The 26,300-nt window shown below is 46.4% G+C and overlaps 1 protein-coding gene across 3 annotated transcripts in view; it reads left to right on the top strand.

Annotated features, from left to right (window-relative positions):
- The window catches only part of CCM2 (CCM2 scaffold protein), an 83,535-nt gene that overhangs the window by 48,746 nt on the left and 8,489 nt on the right, over positions 1-26,300 (top strand). For 2 of the 3 annotated variants that reach the window (XM_039523939.1, XM_039523940.1), the window contains exons 2-9: positions 1,705-1,878; positions 3,161-3,244; positions 3,735-3,918; positions 7,327-7,463; positions 8,824-8,959; positions 9,676-9,733; positions 11,026-11,164; positions 12,507-12,645. In XM_039523939.1, the coding sequence (XP_039379873.1) occupies positions 1,705-1,878; positions 3,161-3,244; positions 3,735-3,918; positions 7,327-7,463; positions 8,824-8,959; positions 9,676-9,733; positions 11,026-11,164; positions 12,507-12,645 (1,051 nt within the window). Of the gene's footprint in view, positions 1-1,704; positions 1,879-3,160; positions 3,245-3,734; positions 3,919-7,326; positions 7,464-8,823; positions 8,960-9,675; positions 9,734-11,025; positions 11,165-12,506; positions 12,646-18,094; positions 18,278-26,300 lie in introns of all 3 variants that reach the window. The other variant, XR_005593929.1, reaches the window with a different exon arrangement.

Genomic DNA, 26,300 nt, shown 5'->3' on the forward strand with positions numbered 1-26,300 from the left:
AGGCACACCTTTTTTTCTGTTGGAATATATATATAATAATTGTAATGTGTACATATTTAGATACTTGAAAGGGGAATATAGTAGTAGTTTATAATTTTGAAGAAAGGTGGTCAGTCATGATAAACTGCTTGCTGCTATCCAGCACTGTAAATTTATATTGTACTTCACAAATGAAGGGCAAGACCAAAAAATAACTACATTAAAAGCTAGGATGGGAAGGACATGGGACAACAATATAAGGTGTGGAGATTGAGAAGTGTGAAGTAGGAAGGATTCCTGGAAGAAACGGGTTAGGAGGAAAGTACGCTCCAAGTCTGTCTATGACTTGCTTCAAAATGCATTAATGAAATAGTTAGGCTGCGAAAGCCAGACACTAATGAGGTTCTGGTTGTGTTTGAGAACACAATCCCTCTTTGGCTGTTCCATAAATGTTATATACCATTCTATGTTACCATTTATAAAATATAAGGTTTATATTTGTCATATTGTATGTAGCCTGATTCAGAATGTTGGTATGAATGATTGACTCTGAGGTTGCCATCTGTCATTGGAAAGATAATTTCTCCCAGATTTGACTCTTTGACAAGGGTGACTGATTTGGTGAATGAGAGGAATGCAGTGGACACGTGTACCTGGACTTCAGGAAGGCTTTTGACATAGTCCCACATGACATTCTGATAAATAAGCTGGAGAAATGCAGCCTGGACAGAACTACAGTTAAATGGATACATAATTGGTTAAACAACCACAACAGAGTAACTGTTAATGGAATGTTATCGGATTGGAGGGAGGATTCAAATGAGGGTCCGGTGTTTAACATCTTTATTAATGACCTGGATGTAGGTATAGAGAGCGTACTGATGAAGTTTGCAGATGAGACAAAGCTGGGGGAGGGAGTTGCCAGTACTTTGGAGGCTAGAACTAAAATTCAGAGGGGGATCACGGTGCAATGAAGTTTGAGAACCCGTGGACTAGATGACCCTTGCGGTCCCGTCTAACCCTGTGGTTCTATGGTTGGCAATAAAGTCTTAAATTTGATCCAGAGCTTCAAAGCCACACTGTAATTTGGGCTGTCTTATTCATTCTGCCAACGGTTATGTCCTGGGCAGTTCAGTAAACGTTTATCCTGATCCATTTTTTTTTTACTGTTGTGGAGTTGATGGGTATCACTGCACAGAACTGTGGTGGTCAGTAAGGTGTGTGGGAGAGAGAAAGAGGTGGAAACTTGGGAAACTGCACTCTTGGGAGCAGCTTTTTGTAAAAGTGGAACACTAGCCTTGACGTGGACCAGGCCACTTGAGAAATGTTCACGGTTTGATGGTGGAATTATCATGGACTTCATGCAACACTGTGAAGTCAGTGGAATAACTATAGCTTTATGCATAAGTAACAGAGGGCCGGGGCAAGCTAGTTATTTACACAGAATAATCCCATGCAGCCTATCAGGCGAATAATGAGCCATTTTTCAGGAGAGACAGTGGCACCAGGAGCTGGGATGCTCATACTCACTGCTCGGCACACTGAAACAGAGCTCGCACAGTTCACTGTTGTATTGCTCCTGGATTCTAACTCCCTTTCATTGCACAGTAGTTGATTCACCTCAAACTCTCTGCCTTGCTTTTAACAAGACTCAGTCATGTGCATTAATTCTACATCATGCTGAACATAACCCTAACTCGCCACTCTTTCTGTTTCTGCCAGCAGCCTGGAATAGTGTCCCCTTTCAAACGCGTCTTCCTGAAAGGCGAAAAAGGTCGGGATAAAAAGGCCCAGGAAAAGGTTACGGAAAGACGACCTCTTCATACAGTATTGCTGACCTTGCCTGATCGAGTTGAACCAGACATATTGCTGAATGACTACATTGAAAAGGAAGTCAAGGTAACTCTTTTGGGCCGGAGGGGGAGCTGTCTCTTTCATTCACCTTTCAGCCGCCACCTCCTGTTGAATTCGTGGCCAGGTTCAGTAAATGGTTTGGTCGATTACGTTGCTGCAATGCACATTGCAGAATAGGATCCTGGGCATTTAAATTGCATTTGAAATCCTATGTGAATTCACTCGCCCAGCTCTCCACTCTTTTCTCTGTGCATCTCTTCAAGGGGAAAAGCTGCTGACATGGAGATGCCCATGTGCCTGTGAATTGTGGTGATCGACGTCTGTCTCCATGCGTGTTGTAGCTCCTCAGCGATGGGTGCAGTGGACACAGGGAACACAAAGGAGCGCAGCAGCCTTGCTCCAGTGGCTCCCCCTTCATTTTAGGGTCAAGTTCAAAATTTTAAATCCCTAGGGGGCTTCCTCTGGCTGACCTAATGGACTGTGTGTCAGCGTCCATTTACGTGATCTCAGCACTCGTAATACAAGACTTTTCTCTGCAGCTCCTGCCATCTGGAACAGCCCTCTTGTGTATTTCCCCCTCATCAGCTGTCTGCTCTGACATTTCAGCTGAAAACGATCTATTCCTGGTCACTCGTTAATTCTGTAACTATATTCAACTCATGTAAAGCCTTTGGGATACAGCCTGTATGAAAGATGCTAAATAGAATATTGTATAATCTGACTATACAGAAATCTAGTTGGAAGGAAGTTGATGCTTGCTGGAGAATGACAGCTGTCAGTAAAGTGGTATTTTTCAAACTGGTGTACATGAGCACTCATTGGGAGGTATGTGAGAAAAAGCCTATAATGGCAGACAACATATTTTATTTAGTAAGACTTGGCAGCCTAATCATAGGGTCATACTCTACCTATCTCTAGTAGGGGTACGTGGCAGACTACGTTATTCGGGAAGGGGTATGGAGCCTAAAAAGTTTGAAAACCTCTGTGCTAGATTATGCTCCACTAGACTTAGATGCTCACCCTGTGACCAGCTGAAAGAGGCAGAATTTCAACTCCTAGAAGTCAGCTGTATAAATCGTGACCACCTTGAGTAGCTCCATCAATTGTCTTCTGTCATGAGTGGGTTTCAGGTGATTACTAAAGGTGGCATTGAGGCAACAACCAGGCAATATTTCTCTCCAGACCAGGCTCAAGAAGTTATTTCCAACTACGTGTTTTTCTTTTTTCAATTTATCCCAATTTCTGTGAGCACAGATGGAAGGATTTCAGTGTGTTGGTTTATGGATCACATGGTAATCAACCTTTTTTTTTTTTTTTTCCTTCCCAGTATTTAGGCCAACTAACATCCATCCCAGGGTACCTGAATCCCTCCAGTCGTACTGAAATATTACATTTAATAGACAATGCAAAGGTGGGTACCAGTCCATTCCAGCGCTGTATCCCAAGCCCTGGCTGAATGAACTATATCAGCTGTACAGTTGCTACTGTTCTTAGTCAATATTTGCACATAGATATGGATGCTGCTGGGCAGCGAGGTTAATGTCTTGATCCTTTTCTGAGAAGTCTTGCAGCTCAAGAACTAGGATGCGATGTAATGCAGGGGTAGATGACTGAAGTCACGAGTAGAAGAGAAGCTTAAGCAAAGAGGGTTATTATGGGATTGTTTGAAATGTGTATCGTGTTGGTTCCTATTCTCAAATGATCTTAGTCCTTGTATTTTAATAGTGAAGGTGATTTGTACATGACCAATTACCAGGTGCCCAGCAAATGTGAAGGGCAGATGGGTGGTATATGGGTGTTCCCCTCCTCCTCGGGGAGATGTACTGCCATTGTTATCACCAGGGGGTAATGAAACGGGAAGTTATTCTACCTTTTTTATGAAAGTTTTTTTTTGTTTGTAGAGGGCACATCAGCTCCCAGGGCAGCTGACCCAGGAACATGATGCTGTGATTAGTCTGTCTGCCTACAACGTCAAGCTGGTGTGGCGGGATGGAGAGGATATCATACTCAGGGTCCCCATCCATGACATCGCATCTGTGTCATACATCCGCGATGACTCCTCACACCTGGTAGTGCTGAAAACAGGTAGGTTGTGGCCAGAACAGGGATTGCAATGCAGGTTGCATCTGTTCTCTGATTTTGGAGTCTAAGGGCCTGAGTCTCATTTACACTAAGGCCTTTTTACACCACTCTGGTGGTGTAAAGGGACCTTACAGTGGGCATACGTCATGCTTACACCCAATTTAAGGCTCTTCGTGCTCAGATCGGCTTAGTGAAGTGGGAACAGCCATTAATTTTCCCAGTGCATGTGAACAAGATATTTCATCCGTTTAGAAGCACCAGTAAGTTTGGATAGAACTGGTGCTTGTTTGTTTGTGGTTTTCTTTAACATAGGAACATAAGGCTGGAAGGGATTTCCTGCTGTCACAGCCAACCCTGCCATATAATCCCATTCATAAACGAGTTAGGTTGTTTCTCTCCCCCCTCACTCCTCCTATTAGAAGGCTGTTTTGAGAGATTTCTGCGTCTAATAACTACTACACCAGTGTGTCCAAACTCACTGCAGGCGTCGCTCCCTAGAAGTGCTCACCTCGCTGAGGTGGCAAATGTGCTCTCTATAGTGCACGTCTATTAGAGTTGACATGCCTACATCCCAGGTCTCACTTAGCATTAAGGAGAAACGCACACATTGCGAGTTCGTTCTGAATTCGCATGCGAGACTGCTGTAAAAGTCAGGAACTGCTCAGGAATCTCTCCGTCCGGTCTGGTTACTACATTTAAACGCACCTTTTGGTGTAATTGTTTCTGGGAGCTGATACTTTTCTTCCTGGTGAATCTAATGGCAGCGATTTGTTGTTTGACCGAGATGGGCAATATAGAGAATAAAAGAATATCTCAGTGGTGAGGCTGTAACTCTACTGGTGGGTTCTTGCAGCTGCTTAAACCACAACAGTGAAGCTAGTGATACATGAAGTTGTCAGAACCCTTCACTGAATGAGAGCCTCATAATCTGAACAGTTTCTGTTTTATACAATGCATGGATCTGAGGCCTGGATCCATGTTCTACACTAGCTACTGCTGCTCCACAAGAGGGAGCTTTCTTCTTCTTGCCATTGACTATTGCCTTCCTTCTGTGGCAGCTTTGCAGTCCCCATAGCCTGACTGAGTTGACTCCAGGTTTAATTCACTCAACCTTCCTTGCACTCTTACAGGACACTTGCCTGTAAGCGCATGATATAGAGGGGCTTAGGAAGACGCGGAATTATTCCTTCGTTCTCACAGTATAATGGGCCAGTTAAGCTCAGCTGTAGCTGACATGAAAAATAGTCAAAGCAGCTTAGCCCATCTACCGTACTTGGCTGATCCTAATTGAAATTTCTTATGAAATACAGGAATGGGGACTACAGTGACAAAACTTGGTCAATTTACACTTTTCAACTGGCAAAATCTGATTTGCTCTGAATGGATTGAATTGCCAAACTGACAAGTTGGTTGCCAAACTCCAGAATGAGAGTGGGGAACTGAACTGTGTCGCCATCTCAAACCTATTCCTAAAGATGGAGGAAATGCTGGCGAATCACAGGCCACACACGTGAGGGGATAGTGCGTTTGAAAAACAAACTCCTCCTGTCCCAAACAATGGGAATCCGATCAGGATGGCAGTTGGCCACATGCAATGCCTTGGTCTTCATCAGTGAGCTAATCACTTCCATATCCCCTCCTCTCCTTTCCTCTCACTATTCATTAATAGTATCAGAGGGGGAGCCGTGTTAGTCTGGATCTGTAAAAGCAGCAAAGAGTCCTGTGGCACCTTATAGACTAACAGACATTTTGAAGCATGAGCTTTCGTGGGTGAATACCCACTTCATCGGATGCATGTAGTGGAAATCTCCAGGGGCAGGTATATATATGCAAGCAAGAAGCAGGCTAGAGATAACGAGGTTAGTTCAATCAGGGAGGATGAGGCCCTCTTCTAGCAGCTGAGGTGTGAAAACCAAGGGAAGAGAAACTGGTTTTGTAGTTGGCAAGCCATTCACAGTCTTTGTTTAATCCTGAGCTGATGGTGTTAAATTTGCAGATGAACTGGAGCTCAGCAGTTTCTCTTTGAAGTCTGGTCCTGAAGTTTTTTTGCTGCAGGATGGCCACCTTAAGATCTGCTATTGTGTGGCCAGGGAGGTTGAAGTGTTCTCCTACAGGTTTTTGTATATTGCCATTCCTAATGTCTGATTTGTGTCCATTTATCCTTTTCCTTAGAGACTGTCCAGTTTGGCCGATGTACATAGCAGAGAGGCATTGCTGGCATATATTACATTGGTGGATGTTCAGGTGAATGAACCGGTGATGGTGTGGCTCCAGCTTCCATCCCGGGCACACCACACGATCCATTGTCTACAGTCAAGCACTGAGGTACAACCCCATCTGCTCTAACCCCTCAGACAGAGACCAACACAATCTCCACCAAGCACTCTCAAAACTACAGTACCCGCATGAGGAAATAAGGAAACAGATCAACAGAGCCAGACGTGTACCCAGAAGCCTCCTACTGCAAGACAAACCCAAGAAAGAAACCAACAGGACTCCGCTGGCCATCACCTACAGTCCCCAGCTCAAACCCCTCCAACGCATCATCAGGGATCTACAACCCATCCTGGACAATGATCCCACACTTTCACAGGCCTGGGGTGGCAGGCCAGTCCTCGCCCACAGACAACCTGAAGCATATTCTCACCAGTAACTGCACACCGCACCATAGTAACTCTAGCTCAGGAACCAATCCATGCAACAAACCTCGATGCCAACTCTGCCCACATATCTACACCAGCAACACCATCACAGGACCTAACCAGATCAGCCACACCATCACCGGTCCATTCACCTGCACGTCCACCAATGTAATATACGCCATCATATGCCAGCAATGCCCTTCTGCTATGTACATCGGCCAAACTGGACAGTCTCTACGGAAAAGGATAAATGGACACAAATCAGACATTAGGAATGGCAATATACAAAAACCTGTAGGAGAACACTTCAACCTCCCTGGCCACACAATAGCAGATCTTAAGGTGGCCATCCTGCAGCAAAAAAACTTCAGGACCAGACTTCAAAGGGAAACTGCTGAGCTTCAGTTCATCTGCAAATTTGACACCATCAGCTCAGGATTAAACAAAGACTGTGAATGGCTTGCCAACTACAGAACCAGTTTCTCCTCCCTTGGTTTTCACACCTCAGCTGCTAGAAGAGGGCCTCATCCTCCCTGATTGATCTAACCTCGTTATCTCTAGCCTGCTTCTTGCTTGCGCACGCACACACACACACACACACACACACACATACACACACCCCCTCTACCTGCCCCTGGAGATTTCCACTACATGCATCCGAAGAAGTGGGTATTCACCCACAAAAGCTCATGCTCCAAAACGTCTGTTAGTCTATAAGGTGCCACAGGATTCTTTGCTGCTATTCATTAATAGCTTCTCTGTTTCTCAGCTCAGGACCCTGGGATTTCCCCAAGCCAGAGTCTTTGTGCAGAAAGCTCCAAAGCACTTACTTCAGGATCGTTGTCTGAGAGTGGAGTGGTACCTGTCGAAGCTTGTTGTTTGGTGGTCCTGGCTACAGAGAACAAAGTAAGACTTAATTACCTTGTAGATCCAGATGGTCTTAATTTTGGGTCCTGATATTGTAACTTCTGTCAAGATCCCATGGAACAGTAGTTCTTCGGTTTGCATTGATGCTGCTACCTGTCCAATCGAATGGCAGGAAGGCTGCATGGGATTATTCTGTGTTAATAAATAGCTTGCTCTGGCCCTCAGTTGCTACACACAAAGCTATAGTTACTCCACTGACTTCACAGGAGTTGTTCCAGACTATGTAGTATAACATGAGATCAGAATCCATCCCAATGTGAAATATAAGTTGCTCCTGTAGTAACTTGCGATGGGTAAGCTTGGCAGGCAAGAATAGTATATAACCTATTTATTCAATGAATTATTAAGGCTTCATCGGTGTGTTAGGCACTGTACAAATAAGGAAATGTGGTCCCCATCTCAAGCTTCACAGTCTAATTCAAATGCACTAGAGAACAGCTCTTCCTTGCGGATGCTGTCTGCTGCCCAGCTCACACTTCCGCAGTCAGGAATCTGGGAAAGCAGCTGCTTGGCCACTGCACCCTTACAGTGCTGCTGAGCTTGCCGCTAAGAGGGCGTAATGATCCGCTGTGAGGTGGTTCTCTCGTAATCTCCTCCTGCCCAGGAAAAAGAGGGTGAGCAACAGCCACAGCATAAATCCACTACCTGAAGGGCAGAGGTTTTGCCCTCCTTTGTCTTAAACTCTGTTATTTGGACAGCTCCCAGGGGGTGCTAGGGCCGTGCAGAGGGGCACAGGTTGCTGTCCGAGAACATTTACAGTCTAAGGTAACGTATGACAGATGTGGGACGGTAGCTGCAAACCCAGTGGGCTGAGGGGGAGAGTAGGACAAGGTTATAGAAATAAGACCATGAGGTACGTAGTCGGGGTACTTGAATATTCAGAGTTTGTTTTCAATATACGCCACATTCCTACCATCAAATGGCCTCAGGTTAGATCTGTGAAACGATGATGAGTGTATCTGGGTTGCATGAAATCTGTCAGTCTTCATGGACTGGAGACCATCCTGGGGTATAAAATAACAGAATTGGGGGCACACGGCTGTGCTCACATTCTGGGGTTGTTTCTTTACCAAGCCTTTTTACGAGCACAGGTACTGAAATCCCCTGAACAGGCCAGGCTCCTCCAGTCTGCAGTGTCCTGAGGCACCCCCAGTTCTGGAACCGTGGGGTTCCCTCTATTTAATGGTGATGTAGTGCCCTTATAAATACAGGTGGGGATACGTCTGAGCGTGCCCTGTGGTGCAGCTCCTTTGGGGGATGAATAGAAGCAAGTGCTGCCTCTTTTGAGGGCATCTTGCCCCATAACCTCCCTGACTGACCCTTTTCTCTCCCTCCCCAGGTAACTGCAGAGGAACTCTGCTCACTTCTCAGCCAAGTCTTCCAGATCGTTTACACTGAGTCCACGATAGACTTCTTAGATAGAGCAATATTTGATGGGGCCTCCACACCAACGCGCCATATGTCCCTGCACAGTGGTATGTCAAGAGCCATTTCCTTTCACTCTTAGGAAGAATCCACCCCTCCGCCCTACCCCATACAACCCAGGCTTGCTCTGCCTCAGGCTCTCATACGAGCCGCAGCACTTGGTGTAGCAATACCCTTTGCTTCCCTTCCCTGTTCACGCTCCTGGTTCTATGACGGAGAAACTGGATCCAATCAGAGGCTTTAATAACCATAGGGCTTCCTGGGGCCCTGTCTTACTACTAAATGTATTGTGAACTGCGAGTGGGAGCTGCATCTCAAATGCACCAGCTTCGTGACAGCTGCGGCCCTGATCTAACCTTTGTGTGGAGTTGAATGGCCCAAAGAACTATCTCCTCCCTGATCATCATCAGTTGGAGCTGTCGCTTTCCCGTAGCTGCGGGGCAAGCAAGGCCGTAGGAGATTGAAACATGGGAGCTGTCCTGCACCTTTCCACAGACGATCTGTATTTTGTTTCCTTTTTAATCCATGGAGGCAGTTTAATAAAGTGGTGCTTTGCAATTCAGCATTGTCCTGCTCTTGGCCGCCTGATACTGTTTAAGTGACAGAAGACTCCCTCCCCGCACCCGACCCCTGTTCTGTAGGTCTTATTTTTCATACTCTAGCCCTGGACACTCAGACTGGAACTACCCATGTCCATGACCAGCAGGTTAGGAAATAGACAGCATTTGTGACTGTAAATCTCTTGACTGGACTATCTTCCTTGCAGATGACTCTTCAACAAAAGTGGACATTAAAGAATCTTACGAAACAGAAGCAAGCACTTTGTAAGTTGATCGTACGCATTCTGGAAGGGGGTGCTTTGGCTTAGATGGATGATACTTTATTTATATAGCCCTGACTTCGGGTTTACAGTCTAAAAAGGGGAACTTTTTTACACACACACACACACACACACACACACACACACACACACACACACACACACACACACACACACACACACACACTGAATGTCTTTTGATAATTACAGCTGGAATACTCGACAGTGATATTGCTGTCTATATAGCCCTCTGTCCCTGCCTGCTCAAATTCCCTTGCTTTGGAGCTACATTTAGTACAGTATTCCAGAGAAGCCCACAGAACAGGGGTGGGCAAACTTTTTGGCCTGAGGGCCACATCGTGGTTTCGAAAGTGTATGGAGGGCGGGTGTAGTGTATTAAATTGCTCCCTGTAGGAATGTGCTACTTACGGTATACTACTTACGGCTGCCAGTTCGGGTGCTCTGAGCGGCATGGTAAGGGGGCAGGGCGTGGGGGGGTTGGATAAGGGGCAGACAGGGAACAGGAGCGGTTGGCTGGGGGTAGGGTCCTGGGCGGCCTGTCAGGGGGCAGGGGTGTGGCGAGGGGAGGGGCGGTCAGGGGACCAGGAGCAGGGGTTGGATGGGGTGGGGTTCTGGGGAGGCGGTCAGGGGACAAGGAGCAGGGGGTGTTTGGATGGGTCAGTGGTTCTGAGGGGGGCAGTCGGGGCAGGAAGTGGGAAGGGGCAGATAGGGGGCAGGGGCCAGGCTGTTGGGGGAGGCACAGCCTTCCCTAGCCAGGTGTAGTGTATTGTATTGCTCCCCATAGGAATGTACTACTTACAGCTGCTAGTCCTGGTGCTCCGTAAGTAGCACATTCCTACAGGGAGCAATTTAACACACTACACCCCTGGCGGCTCTCACAGCTGCACTGCCCGGCAGGAGCTTGCAGCCCTGCTGGCCAGAGCACTGGCAGTACAGCAAGCTGAGGCTGCGGGGGAGAGGCCAGGGGCTAGCCTCCCCGGCTGGGAGCTCAAAGGCCAGGCAGGATGGTCCCACGAGCCATAGTTTGCCCACCTCTGCCATGGAATATGCTTCCCTCCCACGTAGCAGTTGAGTACAAGAGTTGTCTGATAACTCTTCCCTCTGAGCTGGCTAAATTTGGTGGGGGCCTAACACCTCATCCAAGTCCCCAGAATCCTTCCGATACAGGAAGACAGCCTCAGCTAAAAATGAGTTTCCCCAGGACACTCTTCCAGTGTGTCTCTGCTAGGCAGTAATGGAGCTCTCAAGGTGGCTCACAGATCCATTGCATTTCAGCTCCTTTCCGGAATCCTCGGATACAGGCGGCAACTCGCCTTCTTCCTTCTCGACGCCTCAGTCTCCGCACGTTAAGACGGTCAGCGAAAGCGAGCTGAGCACCACGGCAACGGAGCTGCTCCAGGACTACATGATGACGGTAGGAATGTCTGCATCAGAGGCCAGGCGCTGTCTGTTCGTAGCAGAGAGTGGCCGTGCGTGCAAGGTGACATGATCTCTTTATGGTAGTGTCAGCCAGGCCAGCATTCTTGGGAATGCATTTGTGTCTGTAGCATGGAGTCAGACCCCCACGGCAAGCTCTGACGGCACTAGTCCTATAAACGACCTTGGTTTGTTTTCTTCTCTCGTACAACATTGCTTCATGGTCACGTAGGAATTGTAGGGATTCTGGTCAGATGCCATCAAGCTAATTTCCACTTGGACCTAAATGGGGTTTGAACATAAGCTGGCTCTGGAAGCAAATGATTTGAGCACAATTTCCCAGGGCTACTCCCTCCCTCCTTCTAGCAAAGGTTCTTGTGAATGAGAACAGTCTTAGATAAAAGCTCCCTGATTCCTGTGACGCACAGTGCTTAAGTGGTGATGCTGCCAGAATGGGTAGGACCGTAGAGCATGCTATTAAACTGGCATTTGGCGCACAATTGTAGGAGCAATCACTGAAGTTGGTCACTGAATTAATAGGGTTAGAAATAACCTAAGAAGGATTTAAACAAAGCGTATTAATCGGTTGCCTCCTTTCTGAGAGTCCCTTTGTGAGCAATGGGTTTTTCGCCTACAAACTAGGTACAGTTTGCAAAATGTGAATTGCTGTTAGTACCTGTACACACCAGGTGATTGACGCTCAGAGTGTAGCTCCTGGCTGCGGTTGCCTATGGTGTTGCTCTCAAGCTGATTCCTCTGGAGTGCATCTGGCTATCGCCATGGTCTGCAGCTGCCACATCCTTTCTGGGGGATGCACTGAGCAGTACTGAGTGGAGCCTGTAGGAGAACTCTGCTGTCAGCCAGAGGACTTTGGTGTGTGTTTGGGAAGGTGGGTGCATGAGGGCTGTTTCTGCTGGGTTTTGGTGATGTCAGAGGGATATTGGTGGCTTTGCAAAGACAGATGGGCAAAGTCTGAAGACCCCACCCTGCTACTTGGGCCTTAGCGCCTGTTTCTTAAACACCCACTTATAGTCAGCCTAGACACTGATTAGCTTGAGCTCCCTAAGATGGAACAGCATTTCTAGGTTAACCTGTGCCACTTGAGGGTGGATTTCTTACAACGTTGTCTCCCTTTGCCAACAACGACATGGGCTCAGTCATTAATGTAATTAAACAGTCAGTTTATCTTAGGAGAGTGTCAGTCCCTGCTTTGTCCACCACTGAGTGACCCTTACTTGCTGTTTTTAACAGAGCCCATTGAATGTTTTGTTCCTCACTAGCCGTGGCTTCTCCACTATTAGAAATGAGGTTAAATCGTGCCTTGTGCTTCTTCTCCTTAGCTAAGAACCAAACTCTCTTCTCAAGAGATCCAGCAGTTTGCAATGCTCCTGCACGAATATCGCAATGGGGCTTCAATACACGAATTCTGCATCAACCTGAGACAGCTTTATGGGGACAGTAGGAAATTCCTGTTACTAGGTAAGTTTCAGCTAAGCTGGACTAACATAAAGATAACAGACCTGGGAGGGAGAGGAAAGATGGCCTGTGGGGGATCAGACTCTCTCATCCTGAACCCCTTGGGGCAAGTTGCTTCTGGTGTTGCTGTCAAGCCCAAGGGAATCATGCTCAGACCTTCTGAGAAGTATAGTTGGAACTGATGCAGGATCCTAAGGGAGCGGATTCTGGAGGATACAACCTTCCTTCTCCCAAGACTCGGGTTTGATATGCCAAACTGTACAGTAAAGCTGCAAGCGCTTTGTGGCTCTTGCTCACTTTGGTTGAGTAATAGTCACTGACATCAGTACTCTTCAAAGTTCAATGTGAACTTGTCTTGCTCTTGCTTTCCCCATTGATCAGCAGTGCAATGGGAGAAGTCTATAGGCAGCTGGTGATGATCCTATGCTGCACACGCTGGCCCCCCAGCAGTTCTCTGGAAAAAGTGGTGATCAAGCTTAGTTCCTCCAGCTCCAAAGTACGGGTCTCCACCATGTGAACTATGGGTGGGATGTTTTGCTGGTAGCAGTACAGGGCCTGTGACACACATTTGAACAGTTCTGATGCGATTCTGTTGAGGGCAGCAGGGCCACATGCAGATCAGCCTGTCCCTATTAAAATGATGCCTTGGGAATGGCTCCAGAGCAACATTTCTGTGAAATGTTTTTAAAATTCCATTGGAAAGGTGGCTTACGTTCAGCCCTCCCCTTGCATTGTCTTCAACCGAAACACGGCACCATCCTTCACTGGAAAGTGAACGGACTACTTAATTCAGTATCCAAGCTAAAAGAAATGCAGAAATAAATAATGAATAGCAAACTCCATTGTCAATTTTTTTTCAATGTTAATAGTCCAAGAGAGTGTTGTTAATCAGACATTTAAAGTCCTTCCTCAACTGCTGTAGATTGTCTTAGCACAGTGGTTCTCAAACTTTTGCACTGGTGATCCCTTTCACACAGCAAGCCTCTGAGTGCGACCCTCCCCCCCCCGCCCCTTTTTAATATATTTAACACCATTATAAATGTTGGAGGCAAAGTGGGATTTGTAGTGGAGGCTGACAGCTCGCGACCCCCCCCATGTAATAACCTCGTGACCCCCTGAGGGGTCCTGACCCCCAGTTTGAGAACCCCCGCTTTAGCGTCCATTAAAATCGTTGGAGTAGGGCTCCAGTGACATCAGCTGAAGATCTGTCTCCTTGTTTTTAAAAATGCCTTTTTAACCTGACAGAGCCCTTTGAGCCTGTCTGGGCCATGTCATACCCTTGTCACGTTAGTGTGCGTCGTTTTCATTAATGTCTGCGTAGCTCTAGGAATAACATTGGTTCTGCTAATGAACAAACAGGGGAAGTGAAAGAACATAACCTCCCTCCCATTGGTCCAACAGAAATAGCATCTAAAAATGTCTTGGTAGTGTGAAGGAGGTTTTTTTTTTTTTTTTTTTAAAGCTAGATATTTAGAATCCAAGGACTTTGCCCTGCCTCTGTGTGGGTCTGTGCCTTTAAATCCATCTGGAAACTGAAGCTGGCGCAGAGTTCAGCAGCAGCTTATCCAGCCATGTATCTTTGGAGAGCCCATGACACCAGCGCTCTGAGATCCACAGTGTCTGCCTGCTGAGTTCCAGGTGAAGGCTGATGGTGTAACGATGCTGGTTCTGGTGAGACCCAACTGAGTGCCAATTTAGGACCAATTGCTTAAAGCAGGGCAGTTACAGCCCAAGGTTGAGGTTTTTCCATCTCTAAGGCAAACCAAACCAGCCAGACAGAGGACTTTGGTCTCACCCCACTGGCTAACCACACGTCATACAAGCAATTCTCTTAGACACTCCAGTTTCCCAGTATCACCACCAGTGCCACTCGTTGTGGGGATGAATGGTTATGAAAATAATACCCCAGTAAAAGAAAAAAGGTTCTCTCAATCCCAGAGGACCAAGCCCCAGACCCAGGTCAACATACAGATCAGATCTTACCCACAAATCACGCTGTTGCCAATCCTTTAGAATCTAAAGGATTATTCATAAAAGGAAAAAGATATAGATGAGAGCTAGAATTGGTTAAATGGAATCAATTACATACAGTAATGGCAAAGTTCTTGGTTCAGTCTTCTAGCAGTGATAGAATAAACTGCAGGTTCAAATGAAGTCTCTGGAACATCCCCCGCTGGGATGGGTCATCAGTCCTTTTGTGTAGAGTTTCCGTTTGTTACAAAGTTCCTCCAGAGGTAAGAAGAAGGATTGAAGACCAGATGGAGGAGCTGAGCAGCTTTTTATAGTCTCTCTTGCCATGTGGTCTCTGCTTTCTTTGTCCCAAAGACAAGCTGTCCACCACGTGGCATGGAAAAACCTCAGAGTTCTGTCCGTAGGCATGTCCCTGCATATCTTGAGTCCCAAGGCGTATCTGCCTTCTCTCAGTGGGTCAGTTGTATAGCTGATGGTCCTTAATGGGCCATCAAGCAGGCTAGGCAGTGCTGACACCAACTTGTCTGGGGTGTCACCCAGAAGCACAGTACAAATTTGAAATACAGACAGTATAGATCCAACATTCATAAGTTCAACTACAAAAACAATACACACATGCAGACAGCATAATCATAACCAGCAAACCCTAACCTTGTCTTACACACCTTATTTGACCCCCTTTATAAAAGATTTGGTGCCACTACAGGACTTTTGTTGCAACCATGATGTATATGGTCCCAGTTCATGTCAATAACGTCACAGATGGGGAAAGAGTTTTTGACCCATAAAGCCCTGAGCAGGCTGGGTCATGTCTGAGACTGATACTGTCCCAGCTGCAGTCAGTGGAGGTGCAGAAGTGGGAGCCGCTTGGTATACGAGCTGCCAGCAGAGAGTTGTGTGAGGGGCAGTCAATACAGGAGGTCAGGCTAGATGATCCGGCAGTCCCTTCTGCCTCTAAACTCTACGTAGTTAAACGCTCCCTTTTTCAAGTGCTAGTCCCTACACATACTCCAGGGTGAGTACACATTTGCTCCATGCACCCGAGGCTGGAGAATTTTGAAAGCAGTGTCGGTTGGTCCCAGACTGGCAGCACAGTATGAAGGGGAGGTGACCAGCCCTCTGTGGAGAAAAGTGGTTCAGGACTATTTAGAAAAGCTGGAAGAGCACAAGTCCATGGGGCCAAATGCACTGTATCCGAGGGTGCTAAAGGAGTTGGCGGATGTGATTGCAGAGCCGTTGGCCAGTATCTTGGAAAACTCCTGGCAATCAGGCGAGGTCCTGGATGACTGGAAAAAGGCTAAAGTAGTGCCCATCTTTAAAAAAGGGAAGGAGGAGGATCTGGGGAACTACAGGCTTGTCAGCCTCACCTTGAGGACCTGCTCCTTGATTTTTCCAGGGACCAATCTTGAAGCACTTAGAGGAGAGGAAAGTGATCAGGAACAGTCAGCATGGATTCACCAAGAGCAAGTCATGCCTGACTAACCTAATTGCCTTCTATGAGGAGATAACTGGCTCTGTGGATGAGGGGAAAGCAGTGGACATGTTATTCCTTGACTTTAGCAAAGCTTTTGATACTGTCTCGCACAGTATTCTTGCCAGCAAGTTAAAGAAGTATGGGCTGGATGAATGGACTATAAGGTGGATAGAAAGCTGGCTAGATCATTGGGCTCAACAGGTAGTGATCAACGGCTCCATGTCTAGTTGGCAGCCGGTATGAAGCAGTGCGCCCCAAGGGTCGCTCCTGGGGCCGTTTTTGTTCAATATCTTCATTAATGATCTGGAGGATGGTGTGGATTGCACCCTCGGGAAGTTTGCAGATGACACTAAACTGGGAGGAGTGGTAGATACGCTGGAAGGTAGGGATAAGATACAGAGGGACCTAGAGAAATTAGCGGAATAGGCCAAAAGAAATCTGAGGTTCAACAAGGACAAGTGCAGAGTCCTGCACTTAGGACGGAAGGCTCCCATGCACTGCTACAGACTAGGGACTGAGTGGCTAGGCAGCAGTTCTGCAGAAAAGGACCTAGGGGTTACAGTGGACGAGAAGCTGGATATGAGTCAACAGTGTGCCCTTGTTGCCAAGAAGGCTAACGGCATTTTGGGCTGTCTAAGTAGGGGCATTGCCAGCAGATCGAGGGACGGGATCATTCCCCCCTATTTGGCATTGGTGAGGCCTCATCTGGAGTACTGTGTCCAGTTTTTGGGGGCCCCCCACGCTACAAGAAGGATGTGGAAAAATTGGAAAGAGTCCAGTGGAGGGCAAAAAAATGATTAGGGGGCTGGAGCACATGATTTATGAGGAGAGGCTGAGGGAACTGGGATTATTTAGTCTGCAGAAGAGAAGAATGAGCAGGGAGTTGATAGCTGCTTTCAACTACAGTGAAACCCCGCTATAACGCGATGTTTGCGGTCCAAAAAATTCCATGGCGATAAATGCGGGGTCGCGGTATAGCGGGGTTTCAAGCCGGTCAGTTTAAGTCAGTGGTCCCCAACGCGGTGCATTGATGTGCGCCTCATAGTGCCCCTAGTGCTTAGTGCCCAGCAGGGGAGAGAAGCCGCGGCCCCGCGCCTGCCGGGGACAGTGAGCACCGGAGCCCGCAGCCTCGGAGTTCTGTGTCCCCGGCAGGCGCGGGGCCGCAGCTTCTCTCCCCTGCTGGGCACTAGGTGAGGGCACATCAATGTCCGGGCAGGTGCCATGGGGTTGGGGACCACTGGCATTAGGCCTTAAAGGGGAGCCAACTTATGATCGCGTTGTATGCGTTTTCGCCTTATGGCGGGGCGCGTTATTGCGAGGTTTGACTGTACCTGAAAGGGGGTTCCAAAGAGGATGGATCTAGACTGTTCTCAGTGGTACGAGATGACAGAACAAGGAGTAATGGTCTCAAATTGCAGTGGGGGAGGTTTAAGTTGGGATATTAGGAAAAACTTTTTCACTAGGAGGGTGGTGAAGCACTGGAATGGGTTACCTAGGGAGGTGGTGGAATCTCCTTCCTTGTAGGTTTTTAGGGTCAGGCTTGACAAAGCCCTGGCTGGGATGATTTAGTTGGGGGTTAGGTCCTGCTTTGAGAGGGGGTTGGACTAGATACCTCCTGAGGTCCCTTCCAACCCGGATATTCTATGATTCTTTGACCAGCACTTGAAGAAGAGACAGTTACTTACTCATAGACTTTAAGGCCAGAAGGGATCACTGTGATCATCTAGTTTGACCTCTTGCACATTGCAGGCCACAGAACCTCACCCACACCTGTAATAGACCCCTAACCTCTGGCTGAGTTACTGAAATCCTCAGATCATGGTTTACAGACTTCAAGTGACAGAGAGGACAGAGAATTCACCACTTAAACTAGTTTAAACTTGCAATTGACCTTAGTTTACCTTATTGTAACTGGAAGTTCGTTGAGATTTGTGGTCCCTATGTGTATTCCACAACCCACCCTGCTTTCCCTCTGTTTTGGATCTTCTCTGATTCGTGGTGAATAAGGAACTGGGGAGGCAGTCGGTCCACCCTGCCCTTTATCTCCCTGGTCAGAGGCATGAGGTGAGCCAGGGCACACATGTGAACCAATGGATGCTGCTTTCAGAATCCTCCAGCTCTGGGCACGTGCGTACTCAGTGGAATACAGATAGGAACCACACATTTTGAAAAACCTCCAGTTACTATAAGGTAAGTAACTTTCTCTTCCCCCTCAACATCTGCCATAGCCTTAATTTGTAGATTCTGCAAGGCCCATCTCTGCCCAGCTTTTGGGTTTGGAAGGGCATAAAAGGACTGGTGTTTGGGTCTCTAGTCCATCTCTGAGTAGCTATTTTCTGGGTCTGAGATGAGGAGCAGCTGTTGGTTCAGTGTATTACGTGACACTGTTTTTAACCTTACGCAAAGAGACTTATCCTAGGTTCTATGGAAGTTTAGAGCCCAAGGATCTTTTGAGGGTCTGGGCTTCCGGGCATTATAAATAAAAACAAATACATTAAAATGGGTCAGATTTGGAGGATACGTTTACAGGAATGCAATGCCTAGTACACCTGAGAAAGAAAGGGGTGACATTTGTTCTCTATTGCTGGGTTCCAACCTCATTTCATTCTGTTACCTTTGTCCGTAACGTGCCCAGAAGTGAAATCAATTAGAAAAAAAATGGTTGGACTCCTAATCCCCAGCACCTCTTGCCTCTGTTTAATCAATATTTGCAACTCATTTGCATTTAACTTGGATGTTAACAAACCTATTGACTCCTCTACAACTTTGGGAGTGATATTGTTTGGACAGCATCACTGTAGGCCAGATCCTGCTTGCTGTTGCTATCTGACTACTCCTGTGGTCTGAATGTTATAAAACATTTTGTAGTGCAAACAAGGAGTTGGAGAGAACAGTTTGGCCACATAAATATGTGATAGCGAGACAGACAGCTACCACCAGCTGCATACTTTGATCATTGAAGACTATCCCTTCACCATAGCCTTTACTAGATACCCCATCGTTATGTGGCTGAGCTCTCTTTAGCTGTGTCTTCGTGTACGTGAGATGTATGTTTTATGAATGAATTTAGAGGTCACAAAAAGTGTCTGGTAGATCAAACCACAGAACTGGTACAGCACAGGAAGTGGCAGCCTCCCACCAAAGTTCCTCAATTCTGATCTCTAGAGACGGGGCAGTTCGGTCTCCAAAAGCCATGTTGGTTTCTCTGAAACGTGCCCAGCAAGAGGACGAAGGTAGGCCGGTGGTGATGTGGATGCCCATTTTCTGGACTGATACCCCTCATGCAGCCCACTGAACAGCCCTGGATGGTAATGACTTAACTACTACTGATCTAGGTCAGAGTCAAATTAGTGAAATGCTCTGTAGCTCATTACCAGTCCAATCCCCCGTGGGAAATATTCAGTTGGAGGTCTGTCTTTGTTTTGGAGGTTTGTCTTTTCTTTGCACCAGAAAAAAGGCAAGAATTACTCTATCAACATGATTACAAATTACTAGATATGGTATGAATACCCAGCACCCATGAAAATGGGAGTGGGTGGGGACTGGCAGGCCACTATATATACCACTCAATTCCTTGAATGTAGCATAAATGCCCCTATGGATAAAGGCAGTAAAGATTCCTGAGGAGTTCCAGACAGTCTGGGAACGTATTGCCAGAAGTGGTCTGTGGGTTGCTGTAGAGGGTATAATATCCCCTTGTGGGTTAATTTAATATCAGTGGAACTAAAATGAGTATGGGCTGCAGGTCTGAGCCCTGTGCTGAAAACGTAGTGATTGATCTACCTGAGGTTCTTGTATGGCCTGCATGACCATAGTATCTGGGCCTTACAATGTTTAACCTACTTACCCTCGCATCCCCCATGAGGCAGGGCTGTTGTTCACACGGGGAACTGAGAACAGAGATGCTAAAGGCCAGATCCTCACTGGTACTTAGGCCCCTGACTTGTGTTGAAATCAATGGGCGTTAGGCACCTAAATACCTTTTGAGGATCTGGGCCTAAGTGGCTTGCCCACGGTCACTTAAGAAGTCTGTGTCAGAGCAGGGAATGGAACCTATGTCACCAAAGCCCTAGGCTACTGCCCAGTCCACTGGATCATCTTTCCTATGGTATGACAGCAGGGTTAGGGAGAGAGACAGCCTTGCAACAAGGTACAACACCAGTAGGACTGGAACTCAGCAGGCCTGCTGCTGTCCCCATTGACTTGAAAAGGACCAGGGCTGGGCCCTTTTGCTCAGAGCTAGGACCTTTATCTTCTAGGTTAAACAGACTTAGTTTAAATGATAGAATCTCAGGGTTGGAAGGGAACTCAGGAGGTATCTAGTCCAACCCCCTGCTCAAAGCAGGACCCATCCCCAGACAGATTTTTGCCCCAGATCCCTAAATGGCCCCCTCAAGGATTGAGCTCACAACCCTGGGTTTAGCAGGCCAGTGCTCAAACCACTGAGCTATCCCACCCCCCATGAACCCTTCAGTGTTAGACGTTTCTAATGCCTACATCTAATTACTGTTAGAGGGCCTTCCCTTCACCCTCTCCCCTGGTTCTCATATCACAGACAGAAAGATAAGGAGTTGAGGGGGTCTTCAAGTGTGTACTCATATTACATTCCCACCATGCCCAGCAACACTTCAGCTGTATCCCTTTATCTTTTCCCATTGTACTAAAAGCCCCATCTGGTTGTGGGAAATGCAACACACAGTCTATGTTAATTGATCTTCACACTTATTAGTATAAGATATAAGAGTATCAAAACGTCAAACCCAAAATTCTATCTCAGGCTGGCAAATAAGCCTATGTACTAACACTTACAAAGAAGTGTTTTAAAGAATAATTAACAATCAGACAGGAAGCTGCCACCCTGCCGTTTGAACAATGCGCCATTGGACTCTGCTCCCTCCGAACAGTGGGAATTGTAAGGAAAGTTCTGTTTTTAGCATGGGTTTAGTTTTACCTGGATTAAATGAGCTATTAAAAGAAAAACAACCCATGTTCCTAACATATAGCGTAGCACCTCTGCAAGTCTTGATTTCCATTGCTTTAAAATGACATCTGTGGCCTCAGTCTTACGGGCAGTGATGCTTAGGCTCCTGGTGGGAAGCATAATGCTGTACTGTAGTCCCACAGCAAGACAACAGCCCTGCTCATGGAACGGGGAAGTGAACGGCGACAGATGTTCCTAGAAGCAGCTCAGAACCTTTTCCTCAATGTGCTTTAATCTGCATGTTGATGCTGTTAACGTATTAAGATCTGTAAAGCTGCACAATGTGTCTCAGTGCTGAGCAATCCTTTGGGCTTTAGCTCCACTCTTTTTAATGAATTCTCATTAGCAAACATGTGACTGGTGTTCCTTCCACATCCATGGGACTGCAAATGTGTTATGTTGGCCACCAGAGGGAGCCCATGTTATTTCCTCTGTGCAATACTGCCTCACTGAGAACTACAAGGAAAACATTCATAGTTAAGGAGAAGGGCATGTATTCCATGGCAGCGCATGCCAACGCCGATGGAAAAACCCTCCGGAAATCAGACAGCTCTACTGCGAGTTGTTGCTCTGCCAAAGTGAAGAAGAACAAGAAGCTTCCTACAGTTTGGATATAATTAACTCCATAAATTAGATATTTATTAAAGATAGTTTAATAATAATTGATTACGTTGATAGATTGGGAGGATGGCGTTAGGCTGTTCTCAGTGGTGGCAGATGACAGAACCAGGAGCAGTGGTCTCAAGTTGCAGTGGGGGAGGCCTAGGTTGGATATTAGGAAACACTATTTCACTAGGAGGGTGGTGAAGCACTGGAATGGGTTACCTAGGGAGGTGGTGGAATCTCCTTCCTTAGAGGTTTTTGAGGTCAGGTTTGACAAAGCCCTGGCTGGGATGATTTAGTTGGTGTTGGTCCTGCTTTGAACAGGTGTGACGATGCTGCCTGTGGGAGCCAGCTGAGGTCACTCAATCAGGGTGAACTGCAAACAAAACGGGGCAGACAAACCCCAAACGCTGGTGGTTATTCCAATGCTTAGATTTACCAACCAGCACAAAACAGCTTCTGCAGCACCTCACTGGTTACTCAGAAGTCCAAACAACACAGTTCCCTTAAAGTACCCAGGCTCAGGCCTCCGTCCAGACACGCCTGTCAGATATGATGATGGTTACTGAAAATCTTGCTTCATCATACAAAAGAAAAGGTTCTTCCAATCCCAAAGGATCAGCCACATACCCAGGTTCAATTACAACTTAGATCTTACCCAAAATACACGCTATAGCCAGTTCTTATTAACTAAGCTAAAATTTATTTAAAAAAAGAGAGTGTGTGTTGGTTAAAAGATGAATATACGTACAGACTTGAGGTTCAGATACATAGTAGAGGTGAGCTTGTAGTTGCCAAAAGACCTTTTGGAAATAGTCCATAGATTACAGTCCAATGTCCATATTCAGGGCGGCTCCAGTCAATGACTGGGGATCTCAATCCTTGTGGCTTAAGGTTTCCCCCTCTTGAAACCCAAAGCAGATCTGAGATGAAGTAGGATCGTGTCCCAGGGTTCTTATACATTTCCAGCAGCCTTTCGGCCTCAGAAAACAACTCTCCTTCCAAACATCCTGGCAATTAACACAGGGTAACTTATCCATTAAACAGTTCAGATACAGGTTACCACAACCTTCAAAGAGACATAGAGACAATAATACTATTTCACTCAAGTATCATCACAAATGTTAATATTCCTTTTTTGATCTTTAAATTAAAGTTATAGCAATAGACAAGACTTGTTTGCTTACATCACAAGACCTGAGCAAACATCTACCCTTGATCTCTAACAATGCAGACTTGCATTTCAAAGCTCTAGTCATTTGCATATCTTCCTAACCAGTTTCCACAGTTCACCCATGGGTCAGGTCAGTCTGAGTTAATTAACTCTTTCTGGCCCTGTCACCTTTCAACGAAATATTATTTAACACTCATAACGTCACAACAGGGGGTTGGACTAGATGACCTCTTGAGGTCTCTTCCAACCCTAATGTTCTATGATTCTGTGAAATAAGGTAGTTAAACCCTAAGCCTACCAAAGTGTTAAGGAGGAGATATTTTAGGTGAAGTCCTACCCTGTCATGCCATGTCTCTGCTTCTATGATGGAGAGAAATGATTAGGGGTATGGAACAGCTTCCATATCAGGAGAGATTAATAAGACTGGGACTGTTCAGCTTAGAAAAGAGACAATTAAGGGGGGATATGATAGAGGCATATAAAATCATGAGTAGCGTGGAAAAAGTGAATGGTTATTATAAAAGTTATTTATCCCTTCCAGTAATACAAGAACCAGGATTACCCAATGAAATTAATAGGCAGCACGTTTAAAATAAACAAAAGGAAGTACTTCATACAACACACAGTCAACCTGTGGAACTCGTTGCCAGGAAATGTTGTGTATAACTCAGCTGAGAAAAGATTTAGAGAAGTTCATGGCAGATGGGTCCATCCGTGGCCATTAGCATGGCCAGGGATGCAACCCCATGCTCTCCATGTCTGTAAATCTGGCTGCCAGAAGTTGGGACTGGATGATGGGATGGATCACTGTTCTGTTTATCCCCTCTGAAGCTTCTGGTACTGACTACTGTCAGAAGACAGGATACTGGACTAGATGACCCATTAGTCTGACCCAGTATGGCTGTTCTTATGTTCTTAATTCTTCATGAGAAGTTTGGGTATGATTCTTGATTCTAGCCTTGACCGTCAGATTCTACCAAAAGGATCAGTGCAGGATAATAGATTCCTAGATTCCAAGGCCAGAAGAGATCACTGTCATCTAGTCTGACGTTCTGTAGAACACAGGCCAGAGAACTTCCCCACGATATTCCTAGAGCAGAGCTTTTAGCAATACATCCAATCTGATCAGTGATGGCGAATCTATCACGAACGACCTTTGGTAAAATGTTCCAATGGTTAATTACTCTCCGGTGTGAATTTGTCTAGCTTCAGCTTCCAGCCATTGGACTGTTATAACTTTCTCTGCTAGATTGAAGAGCCTATTATTAAATATTTGTTCCCCATGTATCTACTTACGATTGCGATCAAGTCATCCCTCAACCTTCTCCTTGTGAAGCTAAATAGATTGAGCTCTTTGAGTCCAACACTATAAGGCAGGTTTTCCAATCCTTTAATCAATCTCTTGTCTCTTCTCTGACCCCTCTCCAATTTATCAACATCCTTCTTGAATTGTGGACACCAGATCTAGACACTGTGTTCCAGCTGCAGTCGCACCAGTGCCAAGTACAGAGGTAAAATAACCTCTCTGCTCCTAACCATAATCACAGCAATCATCTAAAATGTGAAATCTCTTTCCTGCGAATAGTCTTCAGAAGCACAAACAGGCACGGAGGCTGCCAGAGCAGTTTGCTTTTAACAGTAAATTGCAGTTTTTTGGAGGCTGTATGTGATGAGTAGGTCTACCTCCTCCCCCCCCCCCCCCAACACACACACAGTTTTCTGTGTAACCTGCCAGATTCCCCTCCAACAGCGAGACAAAACTCGGAGAGCCCTGTAATCATTCCACAGGATCCACAAGTAGTTTTGCAAATTACGGAGATGCCTTAAGGCCCTGAGCGTGCTCCTTGGGAGGCTTACTGCAGGATCATGACTCATGGGTGAACAAAATGGGGTTTCTCTTGCCAGGACCCAGGAGTTCGGCAATATGTTCCTCCTTGCAAGATTTGCTTCCACCAGTGCCTACAGCAGAGCATTCCCCCACACTGATCAGGCTGATGCTGTTAACTCTTGTCTATGAAATACAGGCGAGTCTCATCTTACGCGCATTTAACATGCACGAATTCAGCTTTGTGCGGTTGGCAAAAACAAAAAAAAGAGAAAAATAACCATTTAAATACTGTACCTGTAGTGCGGGCGATTCCGCCTGCCATTACACTCAATGTAATTTTGACTCTATGCGATTTTCACTTGACACACTGACAGCGGAACCTAACCCCAGCGTAAGATGAGACTCGCCTGTAAACAACCCCGAACTCTGGTCCTGGCTGGGGAAACTACTTTGGAAATGGTCTTAAAATGCATAGACTTGGTTCAGTGCTGACTTCTACCCCATTGCAACTTCACCGGCGCCACTGGGACTGCCTCTGAGTCAGCGCTGAATTGGGCTGTTGGATTAGTGATTTGGGGGATCTTTGCTTCCTGTATCCTCTTTTAAACAGCCTTTTGGTTCCTGTTTGCCTCAGGTCCTCTAGCTGTGGTTGTAGAAGGGCTCTTAGGATAGAGTCATGGTTGGACTCAATACTGAACCCTGTCAAAGGGTGGGACCTCCTTTTATACAGAAGGAATATATTGCCATGAGCTCAGGTTGGAAGACCTACTAAGAAATCAGCTCTGATGGAGAGGCTGAATGGCAGTCACAGACAATTGATTTTTGCTTTAAAACAATTAAGTTTGTCCCCCTAACGAGCCTACAGCATGTAATTGCATGATCTCATTAGTTTACGGTGTTGGTCCCAGGATATTAGACACACATGGTTGGTGAGGTAATATCTTTTATCGGACCAACTTCTGTCTCTTTCACCAACAGAAGTTGGTCCAGTAAAAGATACTACCTCACTCACCTTGTCTGTCGAATCTCATTAGTATTCTCCTCCCTCTCCCTGCCTCCTGTTTCTTGCATTTGCTTGTTGTGTCTGGTTTCAAACTAGATTGTACGCTCTTTGGGGCTGGCACTATACAGTCTAAACAATAACCGGGGTATGCTGTTAAGTGTTCTTCAGCTGGCCAGGGGTCAGAGCTGCTCCGGATACCCCAAATCCTGCTGGTCAGGCTGGGAGAGATGTTTAATAGCTGCATGGGGACAAAGGTGGAAATAATTGGCGCTGGAGTACCTCTCTCTGAACCCACAGGAGGTGGCAGCGCTGAAAGGGGAGCCTTCTCCTGCAGACTGTGCAGAACTGAAGAGCGTGTGCTTGGGAGTACATTGTGTCAGATACAGAGCAGTTGTTCTTGACTCTTTTTTTTAACTCAGTAGTGCTCTACACTCCTCTGGTCCCTTGCGTCTGAGGATCTCCTTGAGCTTTACTAACATGAGCTAATTAAGTGTCGCCACCCGTTTGTGAAGTAAGAAAGTGACCCCATTTTAGAGATGGGGAAGCTGCTGTAGCACAGGAAGTGACGTGACACCATCACACACGGTCACTAGCAGTTTGGGTGACTTGAGTTTTGGTTAAAAC

The sequence above is a fragment of the Mauremys reevesii genome, linkage group 2, assembly GCF_016161935.1.
Source record: "Mauremys reevesii isolate NIE-2019 linkage group 2, ASM1616193v1, whole genome shotgun sequence".
NCBI lineage: Eukaryota > Metazoa > Chordata > Testudines > Geoemydidae > Mauremys > Mauremys reevesii.